This window comes from Lepisma saccharinum, chromosome 12, assembly GCF_977018435.1.
Source record: "Lepisma saccharinum chromosome 12, izLepSacc3.1, whole genome shotgun sequence".
In the NCBI taxonomy this organism is placed as follows: Eukaryota; Metazoa; Arthropoda; class Insecta; order Zygentoma; family Lepismatidae; genus Lepisma; species Lepisma saccharinum.
In genome coordinates, this window is record NC_139240.1 from 62,764,063 (window position 1) to 62,787,599 (window position 23,537).

A 23,537-nucleotide genomic window follows, 5' to 3' on the forward strand; every position below is an offset into this window, starting at 1 on the left:
TTGTAGCGGTGAAAAATCTGATCAAAAACTAATTTAAAAATGGCATGTTGATTTTAACATGGTGAATATAATCCTAAATTTGATTTAAAAACTGCACTTATTACACAAAATAAGTATATCCCTTCTAATAGCACATTTATGTAGTTACCAAAGTATTAAGTTTATTCCTGTACATAGGGATTTATTTTTGGTTATCAAATATTTCCAGCAAAATTAATTAATTTCCCATGAATTGCATAACTCAACAGCATAATTCTCGCTTCAGAAAGTGTCACGTCAGTAAATAAACTCTAAATTTCGTGTTTGGTCTATTTCCATTTTGCAGTTAATTTTGCATCATTTTGTGATAAAACAGGGTAGGAAAATGCATCTCACACTTTCAGAAACATTAAGATTTAACATTAGAATGTGTTATTTCACATTTTGTGTTTTCGTCAAGAACAAAATATTTATTTATTTATTTATTAACCAGTCGCCTATGACAGAGCGAATGCTCCAATTACAATAGGCATTATAATTTGCTATATACAAATATCATTTACATAAATATAAACACAGTAGTTTTTACACAAAACCTTAGATAGATATGAATACCTCTATCTCTAACCAATTTTTCAAATATATTTGACCCAATTCAATCTATGTGACTTAGTTAATTTTTCCACACAGTTTTTTTCTATCACGATTGATTTCACCACCTGTCTGGCACGTACAGGGAAAATCAACTCTAACTGCCAAATGGATATATTTAGATACAGTGTATCTGTAATCTATTTTCCTTACAACATACAGTGCTCAAAAAAAGTTTTGCATATTATGATTGCATGCGGTTTGAGTCGCAATATCCCCAAAAGGTATACAATGTTCATTATGTGAGCAATGCCCGAGATAGTAACAGACGTAATGCTCCAAGTGAGTTCGATATTCAGCAGATAGAGGGCAGTATTTGCCACATGATCCCTGACCAGATTTGAAAGCAGCCCGATGGGAGGCATTGTCCGTGTCTTATCCGCACTTGGGAGTTGGAAACTGCACAGAGAGCAGGTGGAAAACGAAGGGCAACATGCCTCGATGCCTCAAGCAACCGTTTCTGCTACGGACCGGATTCGAATTGTAACGCTGCTGCAAGAGGGATATGGCCAAGTAGACGTCGATGCCCGTGTTGGAGTGAGCCAAGGTGATGTCTCTTGAGTGTGGAAAAAGTTCAGGGAGACACAATCAGTTGCTAATCGACCAAGGACAGGGCGGCAAGCAAAACAACACCCAGGGAAGTTTGGTACGTGGTGATTTCGGCACGTTGTAGACCCACTGCAACAGTTTTGTGCCAAGATCTGTGGAGGGCCTCAGGAGCGAATGTTTCCAATCAGACAGTGCAGAATCGACTTCATGAGGAAGGATTGACGTCAAGAAGACCCATACCCAAGGTTCCTCTGAAACCACACCATAAGAGAGACTGTGTAAAGTGGGCAACAATGCACGGTGAATGGAGTCAGGAACAGTGGGAGCACACGCTCTTTACAGACGAGGTCACCATCAGTTTGCACTAGTTAAGCAAAAGTTATAGGGTTTGGAGACGATCAGATGAGAGATTGAACGAGCCCTTCATCCAGGAACGTCACCAGCAGCAGGGGGGGCTCCATCATGTTTGGTCGACGTACGCCCCTAATTCCTCTCCAGTGTGACATGACTGGTCTGATGTACAGAAACGCGATTCTCGAACCCGTGGTAGCAGGTTTCTCTACAACTGTGGGGGATGGCTTCACGCTGGTGGATGATAACGCTCGACAACATCGAACCAGAGTGGTTCAAGAGTTCCTTGATGTGCATGGCATTCGATGCATGGTGTAGCCGACGTATTCTCCAGACATGAACTGTGTGGAACATGCATGGGGACACCTGAAGCGAGCAATTGTCAGCCGCGAAAATCCTCCTGTGAACAAGGTGCAATTGCGGGAGGCTGCCTTTCAAGATTGGGACAGTCTTCCTCAGGAGAAGTTGAATGCTCTTATCCTTAGCATACCCCGTCGTGTTCAAGCATGCCTTAGGGCTCGAGGTGGCTATACACGGTACTGAACTCCCTTCTGTTGATCCCAAGCATGCCTGCGAGCCGTAGGTACATGGTATTGCACTGCCTCTCTTTTGTGTTTTGCATCCCACATTTTCAATCTTGTGCTTGTGGTGTGATTCTGGTATGATTTTGTTTCTTCTGCATGGCTGCACTTTTTTCTTTCGGTTTGTATGTCTCCCCTGTACTCTTAAATATGATTCCATGTATCTAGTACAATAAAATGATCACAAACCCTGAATATGCAAACCTTTTTTTGAGCACTGTAAGATTGTAACATTCCAAGTAGGCATGCCATGATTATCTATATTTACAAGCAATCGAACAAATCCTACTGATTAACAGGGTGTCTACTAGTTGGGAAATCCTGGAAAAGTCAGGGAATTTACTTTTTCTGGAAATGTCAGGGAAATTTACTGTTTCTGGAAAAATCAAAATTTTTGTAGTAGTGTACTAGAAGTAGATCGTCGAACAAAGAAAAAATGACACGCAAGAAATTTTTATGGGAGAAGTTATACTTCAGTTTGATATACTGAGTATTACTGGCATTTACAGTAGAAATTCCATATTAAGTACTCTAGGAAAAGGAGGTATGTTTGTACTTTTTTCATGTAATTATTTATTGCAGTACTACTACTTTCTTGTTAAAATTTTGGGCCTCGTGTTTGGATTAATACATATATTACTAAGTTTTACTATAATCATTTATTATTTATGCTGTAATTCTTATGATTTTTTTGTATAAATAAGAATTCTTTGTTTACCAATCCAACAGTCAATTTTTCCCTTCTTTTCATTATTACTTTTAGCATGTAAAGTGAACACTGTAAAACTTGGTTAAATGGGATTCAGAGTTGTGTCTAGCTAAAATATAGTGACCTTACACACACATGCTTAACCCTTAGATGCCAAGGCTGATTTTCCAGGTATTTACACTAACACAGTGTGTGTTTTCAGTGGGAAATTCTGCATGCTTCTAAATTAAATTTTATATTTCTGGAACTAAGAACGTTATAGGTACAAATCATAACACATTTTGTTCAGTATACTTTGGGCTATAATCCTGATAGAAGATAATAAATTTTCCGTAATCTGTTAGGAGAAAAGGGAAAGCAACATTTTTTTTTTTACATTTGAAATTCATTGGACTCCCACGCAAACTACGCAGGACGTGAATTTCCAAAAGGTACCCGCTTAATGCTTGGTATGTTTGCCATTGATGTGGAGAAATTTCCGCACTTATTTGTAATACTTTTGGAGAAAAAGAATATTTTTCAATATAGATCAAAAAAATAGCTACAAAAAATAATTTATCTTATTACCTTGACCCTGCCCGGCTGCCATGTACCTGTAAACTCTTGGTGTCGTCCAGTTGGTTTTTGCCAGGTTGAGTCATCAGGAGCAGAGTCGCTTTCATCGTCCAATGATCACCCTGTGTCCCCTCGTCACTGGAGTCACTCCCCAAAATCATCAGGTTGGCGATGTCTTCATCTCCCCCCCCCCCCCCCCGAATCCGTACCTAATAACTCATTCAAGGCACCAGGAATGTCTGAAGGTCTTACATATATTGCCAAAAGTGTGTTTTGAAACACCAAAATTGAGAAAGAAGCGATGTTTTCGAAACCAATGAAAATATATCTAAAAAAAAAAACATGTATCTCAGATCATTATCCAAGTTACAGGATGTTAAAAAAGTAACATACTACGATAAAAAGCTGCTTGTGACACCGGTGTCGCAAGCCGTCCTTAAGGGATGGCCCATCCTTTAAGGGTTAAATACATGAATTGCCCTAATGACTAGGTCTGGAAAATTTTGCTTCTTGCTCTGAAATACCTGGAAAAGTCGGAAATTTTTTTGTTTTACAGAATTGTGGACACTGTTTAATCACAACTAGACTTTTACCAAGTAAGGTGTTCTACTGTAGGTATAAGAGTGCAATGGGTGTGTGTCGTATGATGGTATGCTTTCACTTGTATTATTTTCTTAAAAGCCTTCTTTTTCCTCTAGAATTACATTGCTAGATTTGGTCACGGCAGTGCCAAGTTGGCAAAGCAAGCCCAAAGCAAGGAAAAGACATTGGCGAAGATGGTGGCTCAAGGATTAACAGAGAAGGTCATAGCCGATAAGACAGTGCAGTTTTTTTTCCCATCCTGTGGGACTATACCTCCTCCAGTTATCATGGTGCAGGTAGGTGTCACATGTAGTTTTGAAACTAGAAACTCTTGATTCAGATGTTTGAAAGGCCACAGCAGTAAATTAGTTAAAATATCATGTTCTCCATTTTAAGCATTAAGTACAATGTGTCAGAACTAGGGCTGAGGCGATTCCACTTTGAACCGATGCCAATATTCTCGCCGATACTTGCAAAATTCGATTTTAAAATAATAAAGGCTTACTAGGGATTGACCAATGTAAAAGTACCGATATAAAATTAAAATTGTCCTTGAAGAACGTGAAAGGTTCATTGACCTCCTTAATAAATGTGTTTCAAGGTGACTGCAGTGAAAAAGAAATTGCATATTTAGACATTTACGTTTTTAGAAAGTAGGGCATGGAGATATCCATAAAAATTAACAACAAAATGGCAGAATTTTGCACTAAATTATCAGATATGTATCGATATATCAGATTGGTAAAATAATTAATTTTACCGATATGCCTATATTGGCCAATACCGATAGAGTACAGATTAATCGGTCCGATCCCTACTATTTACCAAGACATACTAACTCATCACATCACATTCTGTTAATGACGTTAAATAACTCCAAATTATTCTCATATAGCGTTATAATACGTACTTTGAGCCATGGTAGTCTAGTCATTAGGGCATGTGACTGCCAGGGGACCTGGGTTCGATTCACAAATATGGGATCTAAGGTCACCGTTTACTGTATTAAATAAGATGGCTATTGATATTTGCAGTTTTTGAAAGTTCGGGAGGTTTTTTAGGATTTTCTTGCATAATTATTACGATATCCCTGGTGTTCAAAGATTGAGGATATAAATATGCTTAAGAATACAGGTATAATAGCAAGTATTCTTTTATCACGTGTAGTTAAGACAGCTAAAATTTTTGTAAAATAACTGTCCTGGCAAGGAAATTAATGTGATAAAAGTAAAAGATTGAATATTCATTGAATAACAAAGAAAATGTTACGTCCAGTTGATGAAAAATAAAGTTCTTGATTAACATTTTATTTAAGGTACTCACGTTTTCTGCGAAGCTGTTTTACATTATTTTCTATTAATTTCGGTAGCCACTGCCACCGAGCAGCATACCTTGTGGCGATTTAGGAAAAAACAACAGAAAGGTGCCAAGCAACAACACAACGAATTCCAACGAGGATGGTGGCAGTGGCTACCGAAATTAATAGAAAACATGTAAAACAGCTTCGCGGAAAACATGAGTACCTTAATTATCTATTACCGCATCTCTCATTCCCATAGTATGAATAACATTTTATGTTCATTATTATAAGTAAGTTTGTACATAAATCTTTGGAGGCCCCCCCGCGATGGCGTAGTGTTAACGTCATCACCTTGTAATCAAGGGGTTCCAGGTTTGATACCTGGTGAAGGCACATAGTGGTTGAGATTCCACTTTAAACTGTAGTATGAGGGGAGATGAAATGATGATTGCTTTTTACGGGTGGTATATTATATTGCTTTAAAGTTGGTTTTACAAAAGGTTAACTTTAAATATATAATATATCAAAAAACAGCAAAAACAAAAGAGAACCACGCTTTACGCGGCCACACGCAGACCCTATTCCACGTGTGGTGTTCCGTATAGTAACAGATATCCCCTGAGATATCTGTTAAGCAACAGACGAACTTTAGCCTAACTTTAATAATCGGTAACTAGAGGAGGGCTTAATAGGCTTATGATTCACTAAAATGATAGAAGGTCAGACACCTTTAAACGACATATTTATTCATGGAAAAGAACATCACTTGTGGCATAGCTACCACCAAACATGAGCACTTCACTGTACAAGACACAAAAAAAAAAGATATACAAAAGATTTTGTACTTACATATCAGCCGTTTTCATACTAGATCAATCAAACCTGGGGCTTTACCCACACTTTTTCACTCTTTATCGCCACATCCCGACACATGGACAAATTTGTGATATACCACACTAAAAAATTATGATTATGTGCTTTCTTGGTGTAACAAAGGCTTTGGGGGGTGATAAATGAATTTTCCTGGCTTTTCTGGGAAGGATGGCTAAGGACAACTTGGATATTCACTGATATCCTCTGGATGCTTCTATGGCGTCAGTCCTGCCGACCATGTGGTTTGGATTTCCACATGGGATGAGGGACACAAAACTCGCTATTTTGCTGAATTTTCACTGGGATCCTTAAATGCACTTGTGGACACAATATCCCACTTGGTCACACACACTTAGGCCTGTGTCTCCTGTAACAGGACCTTAGATCCCTTTTCCCTTCATGTATCCTTTGTTGCTGGCACATGTGGCCATTCACACACTGAATTTCACCAGCAACTTCCAAGCTGACCTGCTCTCAGGTGGGTCTGTAATCCAAGTGAGCTTGACTAGCAAGCTCAGAACACACTAGGCCATCTGAAAAGTCCCCTCTGTGACGTCACAGCCTTGGCGGCTTCTCATTGGCCAGCTGGAGTCTTTTGAGATCTTTCCTTGTCTTTGGGAGAGTTGCCACTTTCTCCCGCCAGATGGCAGAGTTATCAATTGCTTAAGAAGCATAAACAAAAGTGTTATTTCAGCTTTTCTGGCTTAGTTATGCCAGATAATTGCAAATGAGTTTAATTTTAATAAATTAGGCATTATTTTACCTGTGGGTGAGTGTTATCTCTGATTTTCAGTAAGGAATAAAAGATTTAGTAAACATGTGATTTGGAGCACATGGTTTTTGTTCTCCCAAATGGCTACTGTTAGCCTAACAATGGTTGGTTCTTTATAAATAAAGCATTTCTACCCCTCCCATGAGTGACAACTGGTTATTAAACATGAACCATGATCCTAATTGGGGTTGGGGGGTATAAATTTCTGGAAGAATAGCTCTCACAAGCTTTCCCTGATGCCAACCTAATGGCCCTTGTACTTAGGTTGGCTTGTGGTTATTTGTGTGTGGGCATGTATGCCCAGTGCTGATTGGTCATAGTAGGCCCAGTCACATCTGTGTATAAAGTGGAGTTGAAGCAAAAACTCAAGACGCAGTCTTCTTTGAAAGCCACATGGTCCTAATGTAATCTCTGCAGAACTAAATAACCCTCATTGGCCGATACCGGCAGTCGCACAAAAGACCGACACAGATGGGAAGAGGACAAGCAGAATTGCTGAATCCACTTCCCGCCTGAGTGTGGCCACGGTGGCTCAGTCGGTAACGCGTCTGACTACCATGCTAAAGGTCCTGGGTTCGATCCCCGACCGGTTAAAATCCGGGAACTTTTCTAACGATGGAAGCAGCCCCGGTTCCCAACCAGCGTCGAATAACATGGGTACCTGGGGGAAACCCTGGGGGGTAAAGGCGGTCAGGGGCATGATGCTGATCACATCACCCCCACTCACGACCGGATCAAGAAAGTGTGGGGCGTTACCCCCACACCCCCTATACGCCTTCATGGCGTGGTGCTAAGCACAGGGGAACACTTTACACTTTACACACTTTTTACTACTTCCCGCCTGAACGTAGACAGACAAAACAAAGCTAATTTCACAATGACCTTCATCCCTATTTTCCAAGAACTTAAGAACTTCGCAACTACCTGACCCGGCATTGCCGTGAAGGGGGTTTAAAAACATCCTCCCTCAAGCTTTCAACAAGAATTTGCAATGAATGGTTTTTATTTCTATAGCGTTAACATGGTCATGTTTGGGTTCAGCATTTACCCATGGCTTTTTTTGCCCATGACTTTGATCTTGCCATCTGCTTCCCAGGAGGGTGGGGGTTTATGATCCACTGTTCCTATTAATATCCATGGAACTTCTTGTCCCGGTTTCCCAATGTCACAAAGAAGGGTGAACAAACTTTTAAAAAGGACAAATGTTGAGATAAGCTGTTGTTCTTGCCCACCTGCTCTTCTAGCCACTGAAAATCTTTGGTATCTGATGGAATCGGTAGAAAAATTAAACCAATACTGCTGGTAACGCATCGACTACCATACTAAAGGTCCCGGGTTCGATCCCCGGCCGGTTCAAATCCGGGAACTTTTCTAACGGAAGTGGCCCTGGCGCCCACCCAGCATTGAATAACATGGGTATGTGGGAAACCCGGGGGGGTAAAGGTGGTCAGGTGTGTGATGCAGATCACATCACCCCCACTCACTACCGGATCAAGAAAGTGTGGGGCGTTACCCCCACACGCCATATACGCCTTCATGGTGTGGTGCTAAGCACAGGGGAACACTTTACCTTTTTTTATCGGCCAATACTGATTTTGGTATCGGCTCAGCCCTAGTCAGAACCAATATTATTATTGAGGATTCAAAGTTGATGAAATATCATCTTTTTTTGTCAGGGTCTTGAAGACGAAGCTAAACCTAACAGTAGTCCTTCGGTTATCATCAGGAAACATTGTTTTCATTTTGCATTTTCTGCCTTTTTTGTCTTTTAGATCATTTGTACTTTTTGCTGTTTTTGTTGAATTTGTTATAACTTTTGAAGTTTAGTTTTGTTTCATAAATTTTAGATCCATTTACTAGCATAACGTACATATTTAAATTTGCTACCATTGTCTTTTTAGAAAGTATGCCATTAATAGAGGCACATTTTCTAGTCAATTTCTGGTTCAAAAGCTGTAAATAAAATAAGATTTTGGTGTTATAGCGGTGAAAAAACTGATCAAAAGTCAGGTATGTAAAATTACATTTGGTTTTCAAATTGTAAACATAATCCAAATTTTGATTTAAAAACTGCACTTATTACAAAATAAACATATCCCTTCTAATAGCACATTTATGTTGTTACCAGAGTATTAAGTTTATTCCTATATAAAGGGGTCCACGTTTCCTTCTCAAATATTTACAGCAGAATTAATCATTTTTCTGTGTATTGCATAACTCGCGGGATAATTCAAACCTCAGAAAGTGTCGCATCTGTAAATGCACTCTTAAATTTCATGTTTAAGAGTGTATTTCGCATTTTGCAGTTCATTTCGCATAACTTCGTGACAGAACAGGGTAGTAGAATGCACCTCACACCTTTCAGAAACGTTAAAATTTAATGTTAGAATGTGTTATTTCGAATTTTTTTTTTTTTTTTTTTTTGTCAAAAATGAAATATACATTCCCCTAGCCATTAATCATAAATAGGGTATATTCAAAAGCACAGTCTTATTTGTAACCAAAATCTTTGGCAATGGATTAAATAATTAATTCTAACTAACTAACTAACTCTCTAGCCTTCTTAAACCCGAAGGTTCATGGCTGCAGCAACACAGGCCTTCCATGTTTCCCTCTCTTGAGCAAGATCTATATACTCTTTTCCATCCCTACCGATTTCCTTTAGGTCCATCTCAACGTTGTCCTTCCATCTTCGTCTTGGCCTTCCTACAGGTCTCTTACCATCAGGTTTCCCAACAAGAATCCTGTAAACTCCTCTTTCCTCTCCCATTCGTGCCACATGGCCTGCCCACCTAAGTCTTCTTGATTTAATTATTCTAATAATATCTGGATATGAATACAAATTATGTAGTTCTAAATTATGTAACCTTCTCCACTCACCTGTCTCCTCATCCCTTTTAGGTCCAAAGATTTTCCTAAGGATCTTATTTTCAAATACTCTCAATTTATGTTCCTCTTTCAATGTAAGGGACCAAGTTTCACATCCATATAATACTACAGGCAAAATTACAGTTTTGTATATTTTAACTTTTAGTTTCTTAGATATTAAACGAGAGGACAAAAGTTTATGAAGAGAGAAGTAACATGCATTTCCTGAATTAAGCCTACTTTTTATTTCCTCTTTAATATAATTTTCATTTGTTAATACAGGGTGATTTTTTTAAAACTCATGGTTTTCTTTGTTGTGTAAAATTTGTAAATGAAGTATTATTTTCATGCGGTTTGTGGCAAATGAATAAAGAAGGATGGGAGATTTATTGGAGTATGTTTACCGGTTTATAAGCATCCCGGGTAATATCGCCCACGCCTCAACAGAAACAGGAAATATTCACCAGTGTACCCTACAATAACATTTAAGTATTGGACTTTTGCTAAACTGAATTAATGAAAATGAGTTCCTTTTTTTGTATTCACTCAAACATAAATAAAACATAAAAATTATGGCACAGACATATGACATAACATCTCACCTTTAAAGAATGTGCTGAAAGTGTCGACCTCCTTCCTGTAAACGAAGTTGAACACGCCGTTCCATGTTAAGGGCTGTCTGACATAGTGTTTCTGCGCTAATGTTCGCAATTTCAGTGATAATGTTCTGCTTCAACATTTCCAGGGATGTAGGGTTGTTTGTGTACACATGTCCCTTTAGGAAGCCCCACAGAAAGAAGTCAAGTGAAGTTAAGTCTGGAGACCTCGGAGGCCACAATCCCTTTGAAATAACCCTATTCGCAAAGAAACTTTCAATCAGTGCCATACTGTCATGCGATGTATGGCATGTAGCATCATCCTGTTGAAAATAACCCTGTTGTAAGCGACCAAGCCGAGACGCCACTCAAATAGTTGCCGTCTCGCCTTTGGAAGCCACAATGTAGCCAGACCACGCCGAGTGAGAAGATTGCTGACATACAATAATTCTCACCAACGCGGCCGACTCAGTTTGCAGGGACCAAAACACAACAAAATCCTGCAGATCTCGGTGAAAGAATCAAGGGGCTCTTATGGAGAGACGTCGTATACACTATATACATTTTATTTACATGTATTTACACTGATCCTCTTTGGGTACGGCGCACATTTAGTTCTGCTCCGCTTACCTGCGGTGCCCACTGGCGGGACTCTAACCTGGTATACCGGAAAAGTTCCCCGCACACTTCCGTACGGTAGCCGGGACGCGAACCCGTCACACTGGCTTGTCCCACAGTCGCAACTTGTAGTTCAGAGCACTGCTGCTTCCGCGTCTGGCCTAATCGCAGGATGAGTCATTTGCGTAACACTTCAAATGCACATTGAGTCCCTCCGGGCAACTCGAATATCACTCAGCCGACATAACAATATTCCAAACACATTGTCTCTTGCGGGAAACTTAGATCACACTCAGCATCCCTTAGCGTACGAGTACTGCTGCACTGAACTAATGCACTGCGAACTGTTATGCACGAAGTCTTGTAAAGCACATCCAATGAACTGTATGTGTGCGCGTGTAACTCCACGAGCTGTCCTCTACGAACACCTGTCAAATATTGTCCTGTTCTTTATTGTCCACCAAACTGTTGTTCTCTTCTCTCGCGGGCTTCCATTCTTCCTAAAACTATCCACATAAAGGGGCAAGCTCTGATTGGCCCTTTCTATTTGAACCACGGGGTCATGCAGGCCAAGGTTCCAGAAACTGTCGGCTACCGACATACCCAACCTGATGAACGTTATCTGAGAAGAGGGATCTATTTTTGCAGAAAAACACCAAGCGGCTGTCGTCCAGCACGGTAGGTGGTGGTGAAAGTTTGGGCCGGAATAGCCACGTCTATTGTTCCGAAAAGGTGGGAGATGACGGGCAGAAGATTCACCCTTTTGGAAGGAAGATGTGGAATTTAGGTCAGAGCTGGGAGACAATAATCTGCTTCGTTCCCACGAGAAGTAAAGTTTCCTTAAACGGGGATATGAGCAATATGCATCTTAAATAAATAATATGAATATGCATCTACCTATACTTAACATAATTAGTAATAATATATATTATTGGTAATATTTACGGTTACACTGTGTGAGTTCAATGTCGTCCAAACTTTCAACAAATTCCATGAATATTGCCCTGTACCGCTCTGTTATCACTGTTTCATTGAAGAAGATTGGAACCACTATACGTGATGCTGAGACAACTCACCATACCCAAACTTTCTACGAGTGCAACGGAATTTCGATTACACTATGTGGATTTTCAGCTGCCCTTATCCGTGTATTCTGGGAATTGACATACTCAGAGAGATGAAACCAGGCTTCATCAGTAAACCACGTTATTTTCAGAATATCAGGATTACGCACAATAAACATTAAAAACCAATTACAGTAATCTACACGCTTAACTTTATCTGGATCCTTCAATTCTTGAACAGCTGTAATTTTGTACGCCCTTAGTTTCGCAGTTTTCGCTGCCTTTTGACATTTTGAATAGCTATAGCCGGTTTCTTGTGACAAACGACGGAGAGATTTCTTGGGCGACCGCAAGAGTCAAGCACTGACATCTTCCACAACACCTGCCTGCGGGGTCCGATGCTTCACTGTCTCACACAGAAGCGATCCTGCTTCCAATTTCTTCACTAGCGACAATATTGTGTTCCTGTCTGGGGCAGAACGTGAGGCAAATTTGTTTCTAAATGCCCTTTGCGTAGCAACAACAGAATCAGTTTTCCAAAAACTTTTCACGATAAACACACGTTCCTGCAAGGAGTACACCATTCTTACTGTGTGTCCTGATCACAATAACGCAAGTTTTCAGCACAACAAATATGCAAAAGCACACAACTTTCCAGAACAACAATATAACAGGTCAGTTTCCTGGTTATTGTTGACAATGACAACGGTGCTATCTACAGGAGGAAACTTAAACCTCCGCGCTGCATCCAAACCCCCAGACCATATAGACGCGAAAGGTACACTGGTGAATATTTGCTGTTTTTGTTGATGCGTGGGCGATATTACCCGGGATGCATATAAACCGGTAAACATACTCCAATAAATCTCCCATCCTTCCTTATTCATTTGCCACAAACTGCATGGAAATAATACTTCATTTACAAATTTTACACAACAAAGAAAACCATGAGTTTTAAAAAAATCACCCTGTATTACTCCTAAGTATTTGAATTTGGAAACTGGTTCAAACGAGTTGTTATCAATAATTAGATTTTGATTATTACCTAACACTTGGTTTCGGCCTGTAAGCATATATTTAGTTTTCTCTTTGTTAACTTCCAAACCTATCTCTTTAGCAGTTTTGAAAAATATTTTAGCATTATTCTTAATTGTATTCACATCATCCCCCAGTAAGTCTACATCATCTGCATATGCTAACAACTGAGTGCCACCATTTAATTTTAGTCCTTCTTTAGTTTCTTTTACCTTCCTAACAGAATATTCTAAAGCAAAATTAAAGAGCAATGGAGATAATGCATCTCCTTGTTTTAATCCATCATGAATTGTAAATTTGTCAGACATATTAATACCCACATGAATTTTACTTTCTGTTTCACTGGTGCATACTTTTATCATACTAACAAGCTTTCCTAATATATTATATAGTTTATCTCTTTTGACCGAATCATATGCTTTTTTGAAATCAATGAATAGCTGATGGACATTTTGATTATATTCCCACTTTTTTTCAAGTGTCTGTCTGATGTGAAAAATTTGATCTGTAGTTGATCTGTTACGTTTAAATCCACATTGATAATCACCTATAATTTCATTAGCATATGGGGTTAGTCATGTTAAAAGAATGTTAGATAATATTTTATATGTTGTTGAGAGTAGAGAAATTCCACGGTAATTATTGCAGTTCATTTTATCACCTTTTTTAAACACAGGAACAATTATGGATTCTTTCCACTGTTGAGGGATTTCTTCTTTATTCCATATTAAACAAATTAATTTATGAATTTGACATATTAATGAATTTCCACCATATTTAATTAACTCAGCTGGTATTAAATCAATGCCAGGTGCTTTGTTATTCTTTAGTCTTTTAATAGCATCTTTAACTTCAGTCAAGTTAGGTTCTGGAACTAAAGGTTCTGCTGTGTGTACTTCATTCACTTCTGATTTATCTCCTACATGGACATTTAAAAGGTCATTAAAGTAGTTCTTCCATCTATTTAGAATATGACTTGGGTCAGCTAGAAAATCACCGTCTTTATCTTTTATCAAGTTTACTTTAGGTTGCCACCCCTTTCTAAACTCATTTACACCTTTATATAAATCTCTGATATTTTTATTTTTGCTGTTTGTTTCAATTTCGTTAATTTTGCTTTTCAAGTAATCTCTTTTTTTACTTCTAAACGTGCGGTAAACTTCTCGCTTTATTCTATTATAATTGTTTAGATTTGTATCATCAGAGTTATTTAACCACCTAAGTCTAGCCTGATTTCTTATTTCTATTAGATTATGACATTCATTATCAAACCATGGCTTACTTTTTCTCGGTTTATGGTATCCTATACTTTCTTTATGTGCTGATTCTATTGCATTACGTATGTGCTCCCAATTCTTATTTACGTCTGTTTCATTTATATTTTCATCATCACTTAAATCCTGCAAAACATCAAATCTATTTGACAGTTTAATTTGGTAATCTTTCTTAATTCTTTCATGAGTAAACTTTCCTGTATCAAATTTTAGAACTTTTAGATTTTGTTGCTTATGATTTATCACTGAGAGTCTTTCTCTTAATTTAGCAATTACTAATTAATGGTCACTGGCACAGTCAGCACCTCTATGTGTACGAACGTCAATTATACTAGTATGCCTTCTCTTATCAATGAGAATATGATCTATCTGATTATGAGTTTTACCATCTGGAGAAGACCAGGTATATTTATGGATATCTTTATGTTTAAAAGTGGTACTTTTCACAATTAAATTCTTTGAGGTTGCAAAAGTAATCAATCTTATACCATTATCATTACTTAATTCATGAAGACTTTCTTTACCAATCGTGGGTTTAAATGTCTCTTCTTTGCCAATCTGTGCATTACAGTCACCTAACAGAATTTTCATATCATACTGAGAAAATTTATCAAAGACCTGTTCTAACTCTGTATAAAAATCATCTTTAGTATTATCATCTTTATCTTCCGTTGGTGCATGTATGTTTATTAAAATAATTTTACACCACCTACCCTGTAAAACTGCATATGATATCCTATCATTAATAAATTCTACTGTTTTAAGAGCCGAGATAATTCTATTATTTATAAAAAAGCCTGTTCCAAAATTATGATTTTCAGTTCCACCATAGAAAAAAGTATAATTTTTAGTTTTACAATTCCCTTCTCCTGGCCACCTAACTTCCTGGACAGCTACTACATCTAATTTATACTTAACTATCTCATTAACTGTACACTGAAATGCCCCAGGCCAGTAAAGGCTCAGAACATTCCAGGTGCCTAATTTAATATCCTTATTCCTAATGTAGATCTTATCCTTAGTCCAGAGACCTCCCAAAGTAGTCGCCACCCGGAGATCCGAACGGGGACTATTTTACCTCCAGAATATTTTACCTTGGGAACATCCATGGCCTTATATTGTTGTTTCTTGACATGTCTTTGTACAGTGCAGAGTTGTCAGCTCTACGCCTAACCCCCAATATGATTTAAGGAACTACTACACAAGACAAACATAAACACATTAGACAGCACAATTACTACACAAGACGAACACAAACACATTAGACAGCACAACTACTACGCAAGACAAAACCAACATACTAGACAACACAACTACTACACAAACATACTAGACAGCACAACTACAACACAAGACACATACATACACACCACCGATACTACACAAGACAAACTGAAACACATTAGACAGCATAACTACTACACAAAATAAACACAAACACACTAGGCACCACAACTACTACACAAGGTAAAAAAAAAAAAAAAAAAGGTAAAGTGTTCCCCTGTGCTTAGCACCACGCCATGAAGGCGTATAGGGGGTGTGGGGGTAACGCCCCACACTTTCTTGATCCGGTCGTGAGTGGGGGTGATGTGATCAGCATCACGCCCCTGACCGCCTTTACCCCCCAGGGTTTCCCCCAGGTACCCATGTTATTCGACGCTGGGTGGCCCACTACTACACAAGACAAACCTAAACACACTACACAGTACAACTACTGCACAAGACACAAAAACACATAACAACCACTACACAAGAAAAAACACAGACGCACAACTACTACTACACAAGATTATATATATATAAAAGGTTGTAACGTGAAGAGTAGTTTCTTTCTCGACTGTCATGCAGAAAGTGGCATCAAGTTTTTCAGATGTGCCCATTTGAAAGAAACACAGTCTGTCTCATCCAGTAGTGCATCTTTCCAAAATATAGAAGTAGGAAAAAAATAGGGAGGGGGGACACCATTGAGATTTTCCTTTTCTTTGGGAAAAGAAAATGCTAGAGGTGCAAGATTTTGAAAAGACAGAGAACAAAGCATGATATATCTGGGGGCAGCTCATTGCACTTTACATGGAAACAATTTCTCTGAGTCACCTTTATCTTAAATAATAATAAGGTTCACGTGAGGTAGCAATGTAAGAATCACAAGTTTTCAGTGAATGAAGGCTTGAACAAATAGACACCACTTGGCGAAGATGCCAGCTGTTCTCCGAAGGGGAATTGTCACCAAAGGTGTCATGGCATGTTGTTCACTATGTGAAGTGGTGCTATGGCTGGATAAGTGCTTCCAACATTAGCACAAAAATAAGTGAGGCCTTCCCTACCTGCCCCTCCTTCCCCATGAGCCAAGCAGAGATGACAGATGTCCTTTCTAGAGTAAAATATTTCCCCTTATAATACGGTCTCTATTATTATTATTATTATTATTAAGATAAACTGCGACATGTTTTCCTTTATCGTATCAATCCCTAAGATTATATGTTTATTTTATTAAGTCTCTCTGAAAGCTTCACGTTGACCTTACAACGGACGGAGGAAGAAAAAGGGGTGCTCTGATTCGCTGATACGCTGAGTGATGCGAAAATGTTGACAAAACTTTAAATTACTACGAACAAGGTTTAGTAATAGCTGCAAGAATCTAAACGAAGTCAGACATTTGAAATGACGTCATAGGCGGGATGGAGAGAGAGTGAAAATTGCCGTGCTGCGACAGCGTGTTTATTAAACTCTAACACTTCCGTGATCATACAATAACAAAACTTGGGAAGGTGCTAGCAAAATAAATGACTAATAAACCTTGCATAAAGTACAATCAAACCTAAAATATGGATTATAACTTAAAATTTAAAAAGGAATGAATATAATAAAAATTCTAGGCGAACGTATAATCGTAGAAAATATGATCAGTGAAAGATACAACAGGTTCGGAAACCTGAGAATTTGGCTTACTTTCTGCTTTTAGAGTGAAACTTGGAACTTTCTCGACTTTTGCTGAAATAATTAATTCTGGTAATTTTATTTTTCCTCCAGAAAATTTTGAGTGCTTTGGGTGAAGCATGCTTTGAGATACCCTTGCTGCCCACTTTTATCACTTTAATCTGCATTTTTAAAGTAAAATTTAGGTAAAAAGAAAAAGATATAATCTGATGCACGTAAAACACAAGTGTTCCGATGCTGGCTGACAACTGTAGAAGGTCCACTCTGATAGGAGGTGAATGACTTATTCGGAACAACTTTCAGGTGCATTTTATGTAACCTTGAAATAAAAATAAGAAAAACTACATTAGTACTTAATCGCTTTTTCCCCCTTTGCTTTGATAGTTCAAAAAAGGGGGAAAAAGCAATTAAGTACTAACATAGTTTTTCTTATTTTTATTTCAAGGTTACATAAAATGCACCTGAAAGTTGTTCCGTATAAGTCATTCACCTCCTTTCAGAGTGGATGATGGAGCTGCCTCATCCAGATTTGAAATTTGAATGTACTTACGTTTTTCCTTTCATTTTACAGAATGTTAGTTTCAAGTACAGTGATAGTGGACCATGGATTTACAGGAACTTGGAATTTGGAATTGACTTAGACACTCGACTTGCATTGGTGGGGCCTAACGGTGCCGGCAAGAGTACACTGTTGAAATTGCTTTATGGAGAGGTAAATATTTTTGGTATACCGTGTGACTTCTTAAATAATTTTATCATGATCTGCACCGTGACTGAGCAGTCCAAGATGCAAGCTTGGGCTCTGGCTATGGAATGCACTTAGGATTGAGTTTGTAACAACTTTTCCGGAGATTTCGACCTGTTTATTGCATGACCACCCACCATCATCAGGAAAGCTACGAATGAGTAGCGTAACCTGGTCATGGAAACCTAAAATGCTGACTGGGTTGTTCGTTGTGCTGAGCACATGTCACCCCGTAAGTGGTTAGATGATCCCCCCCACTTCTGGTGTAAACGAGGCTGGCAGTTCGTGGGTAAGCATTGGCCCTCACAGCCTGTTAAAACATGGGCTATTATATCATGTTCTAAACTGAGTGTATACCACTTGGAACATGCATCACTACTGAAACACTGTAACAAGTTTTTCAGAAAATATGAAGAACTTTAAAAAAGATCTGAGATCAATTACTTACATGTGTGAGTACGATTGGTCGGTCAAAACAACGTTTCAGAGATCTAAACTGCCTCCTTCTTCAGGTTAATGCGTATTTCTTAGGCACCAAACATGGTGTCATGTTAACCTGAAGGAGGAGGCAGTTTAGATCTCTGAAAGGTTGTTTTGACAGACCAATGGTACTCGCACACGTAAGTAATTGATCTTAGATCTTTTTTAAATTTCTTCATTATTTAGCTGTGAATAATACGCACATCACAATATGTTTTCAGAAAATTTTTAGATGTAAATATAAGTCTTATCAGTCTTGTGTCAAAAAAAGAACACCAAAAAATAGTTTGGTAATTATGGGTCTAGAAACAGATGTATTTTGGAAATGCCACAAGAGAAAATGTCAAATTTAAGATAGTAGTCATGAAAACAGCATACTTTGCTGTGACTAAAATAAATTAATCTCTCCATCCCCAAAAATTAAGTTCTGACCATCACTGATGTGGTGGTAACACTACCACCTTGCAATCAAGGGGTCCTGGGTTTGAACCCTAGTGGAGGCACACACATGTGGGCCAGATCCCACTTTCAATGGTAGCTCTAGTCCTTATTAGTATAAATGACCATAAAGCAGATTCAAAACATTTTTTTTTTACCAATATTTTGTTTGATCCATAAGTATTAATTTTATTTACAGCTCATCCCTGTTGAAGGCATGATCAGAAAGAACTCTCATTTAAGAATAGCGAGATACCATCAGCATTTGCACGAGTTGTTGGATTTAGACGTGTCGCCACTTGACTACATGCTGCGGTCTTTCCCTCAGGTGAAGGAAAAGGAGGAAATGAGGAAGATCATTGGTCGATACGGCCTCACTGGAAGGCAGCAGGTAAAATATTTAATAATACCTGTACAGTTCGTATCACGTTGGTTCTGTTGTAGATTTCAATCTGTGTAACTAAGAAAGGTAGGACTCATACAGTTTGCACTGGCCTGATAATCTTCAAAATGTTTTGGGTGTCTTTTGATAATTGAAATAACTAAGGGAGGTTTCATACCAAATAGACACATTTTTCAAGATTAGGATACAAGCTCTTAATAAATTTGTATAAAATGTGAAAGTAGGTGTGTCAATATTGTGCTGTATCTAATAATATTCTTGAGGTTGACTGTACATATCAGAATCACACTGTAAAAGAAGGATTATACCTCCAATTGTAAAATAATTATATTTACCTTTTCAGTGTTATTTATAATTGGTTCTTTCCTGACAGGGCACTGTGTCAGTACCTTTTTAATACAATCAAAAATGATTAAAAGAATTGGAACACAACAGAACATTTGTAGCCATTCATAGAAACTTGCTGATTCAACAAATATCATTGTTGTATTCCATATAGTTTAAGGCTTCCTGATGGCGCAGTGGTAGCATCGTTGCCTTGTAATCAAGGGGTCCTGGGTTCAATACCCAGTGGAGGCATATAGTGGTTCGGATCCTACTTTAAACTGTAAGTCCAGTCCCGATTAGCCTTACTGTGCATTAAGCAGACGTAAAACTCCAAATCAATCAAAACCATATAGTTTAATCGAAATAAATTCTTATAGTTGTTTATTTTATTTAGACTGAAGTGACCAGTGGCACATATCTCTCGGAAACCAACCTTCAGAAATAATCGAAACCTTCTGAACCGACACAACCGGACAAACTGCACATGTCGCTCGGACTGGCCCTTTTTCTTAATATTTTGAATCTTTTTGCCTCAGTCTGTTCATGCATGCATGATGAATTTGATTTAAACTGAAGGAGCCTATGTCACTATGTTGATCCTGCTCGTTGCTTCAATTTTAAAGCTCCTTAAACAAACAAGGTAACAAGGGTCTGAAAAATCAATAGGCAATTAAAAATATATTATTGCCGGTATCAACCGATAACAGTGGTATCGATATCTGAAAGTATCGGTCAGATTTTATTTGCTGATACTAGCCAATACTTTCTCGTGAAGATCCACAAAAATGTCACTCACTTTTGCAGTCTAATAATCTTGGAAATTATGCACAAAGTTTCCATATATTTTGCACTAATATTGTGTGGAAAACTGTGATTACATACCAACAGGTATTGTGACATTCTGATATAATTTTTGAATATTTTGAAACAAAACTGATAAATTGATGCTAAAAACTTAATTGAGTGGAATACTCAGTCGGCTCAGCCCTGTCAATAACGTAAGATTGTTTTTATGTGAGAATTGTATTTGCATCAATGATGAATGGCATGAAAATTTATCCTTTCAGGTCTGCCCAATTCGCCAGCTGAGTGATGGTCAGAGGTGCCGTGTGGTATTTGCATATCTAGCTTGGCAGGCTCCCCACTTGCTGCTCCTGGACGAACCGACAAACCACCTGGACATGGAAACAATTGACGCTCTGGCAGAGGCCATCAATGATTTTGAAGGAGGAATGGTCCTGGTTAGCCACGACTTTAGGCTCATTAGTCAGGTTAGTGGAGGAATTCATTCCAGAAATAAATTAATCTGGTCGAATACAGGGTCCGGAAACTTAACCTGGCGGTTTTTAATTACAAATAAAAACAAATCTCTTTCATGCAACAGTCAATTTAATACATGTTGTACTACATCCCAAAGTATTTTAGGAAAATAACATGAGGCAGTTTCATGCAGTTTCTTTACTAGATTAATACGTATTCTCAAAAATATTTTAAAATTTAAAAAACTTCTTGTACTTACGTTTAGGTGAGTATCTATTCTCTCCGAACGACGTTTCGGGAAACTACTGTTCCCTTCCTCAGGTTCTTTTTCTAAGCTATCTGAAATAATCCATAGCCACGTCAAAAAACTTCAAAAGCCAGGAAAAAGGCTTCATACAGCAAAGAGTCATCCTGAAATTAATTAAGGGGAAGTGAGATGGCATGTGCCTTTTTATTTGAAATGGTTCTTTTAGACTGAGAAAGTTTTTTATTGTTGTGGTTTTAAACTGTCATGGGGGATGGGAGTTTTAATAGTTTTAGAAATTTTTTCCAAATTCTTCGTTCACCAAAGTCACACCGTATCCTTTTTCCTGGCTTTTGAAGAGATTTGACGTGGCTATGGAGTATTTCAGATAGCCTAGAAGAAGAACCTGAGGAAGGAAACAGTAGTTTCCCGAAATGTCGTTCGGAGAAAATAGATACTCACTTAAACGTAAGTACAAGAAGTTTTGTATTTTAAAATATTTTTGAGAATACGTATTAATCTGAAAAGTGAGTAATTTGCTCAACCATAAGTTATGAATTCTTGACGAGGACAGTTCATTTATTGAATGACTCCTAAAAACAGAGACCCAATCTCGTTCGATGTTCTCGGGATTTCGAACCTTACGATGTCCACCAGGTGTTCTTTCATTGCTGAAGCAGTCTCCTTGAAGTTCCTTATTCACAATACAATGGTATTCCGACTGGGAACATGCAGACTACGGTAAATGTTAAAGTGCCAACGGAAGGCACACTGCATTGCCACCACACATTCATTATGAAAAATGTCTCAACCACAAGGGCACACCACTGCTTCATGCTGACTGACATGTTTTGAGATAACGAACAGTTGACTGTTGTTACCTAGAGCAACTTCCGTTCAGTGAGATTTAGAAACCTTCCTTGTCAAGCTTGTTAAGAAATTGCATGGCAAAATGCTTTGAGATGTAGGATAACATGTACTCCCTCTGTCCCATAATTATTGTCTGGTACACCTTTGTTTGTTGTCTCATAATAATTGCCCGATATTCAAACTGTGACATTGGTGTATACAGAACAACATGAAACAAGGGAATCAATCATACAACTTTACTACTCAAGGATCAGTACAAATTATACTTTCCATCTGCCTCTTAGTCTGTCATTCCTGTACTACCATTTTGGCATACCGGACTATAATTATGGGACAGAGGGAGTATTAAATTGACTTTGTTGCATGAAAGAATTTTGTTTTTATTCGTAATTTAAAACTGTCAGGTTCAGTTAACCAGACCCTGTATCAGGAATCCAAAAATTAATCAGAACAAAATGGTAATTAACTTTTTATGTGGTTTTGTGTGGACATGAAACTTGATCCCTTAACGTTAAAAGGAATACAGTGTTTTTGAAAGTAAAATTTATGGTGACAAAGTATAAGAAGATTCTCTCAGGCTATCGAGCAGGTGAGTTGTGGAAAACATTCCAAGCCGTCATGAGCTAACTTCACTCTCATCTTCAGGATAGAAGTTCTGTGTTTCACAACTCACCTGGTCGATAGCCCGAGAGAATTTTTTCATCAGTGTTGTTTAATATTTGTTTTCTAGAACGTGTTTATCGTTAAATCAGAATAATAAGCGTAACATTGTATATTTGTGCACTGTTGGGCTGCAACGTAGTACGCCCTGGACTACATTTTGCAGACCTAACAATGTTCTGGCATGTGGACCAACCACCAGTTTAATTTTTGTTGGGCGGTGGTGCTGAGTGCCCCTTTACAGCCTCAGCTTTTAACCCAAGTCAGAATATTTGAGTCCCTCGGCATTACATTTATATTATATTAGTGTTATTTTAGCTATGGTAAGAGGCTGGACCCCACATAATGTGACTGGTGCAAAATAACGTAAGTGATGATGCACCCAAATTTCCAATTCAAAATTTGTCCACTGGTGCAGGCTGATTTTTAAAATATGTGGTGATAAGGTAAGAGTCAGCCACATATTAGAATGTATTTCATAGTTATTCATACTTGAGCCTTCTTTAGGAAGGCTACTGTGTCACAAGAATTTATTACTTTTAATTCAATCTTACGTTAATTAATAAATTAAATATTATAAGATCACATTTACCATATGTAATGCTTTACCTGGTTATTTTCAACATGAATATGTTTTATTTGTTTGTGTTAATATTATCAAAAAAGCTTTCTTTTATTTATGTGTAATTAAAAGTGACATCGTAGGCAGAAGTCATTTCCAGTTTAAACATTTGTCGAACTGTCCAATCTTTTATTGAATCCATTGCCAGGACAACGGTGCGTGAAAAGACAAAATGTAAGTTGAGTTTCGCGAGA

General features: G+C 38.1%; 1 protein-coding gene across 1 annotated transcript in view; it reads left to right on the forward strand.

Annotated features, from left to right (window-relative positions):
- The window catches only part of LOC145996147 (ATP-binding cassette sub-family F member 2), a 50,348-nt gene that overhangs the window by 20,657 nt on the left and 6,154 nt on the right, over positions 1–23,537 (forward strand). The window contains exons 9-12 of the mRNA XM_083132487.1: positions 4,074–4,253; positions 17,866–18,006; positions 19,157–19,348; positions 20,755–20,958. Coding sequence (XP_082988613.1) covers positions 4,074–4,253; positions 17,866–18,006; positions 19,157–19,348; positions 20,755–20,958 — 717 coding nt within the window. The remainder of the gene's footprint in view (positions 1–4,073; positions 4,254–17,865; positions 18,007–19,156; positions 19,349–20,754; positions 20,959–23,537) is intronic.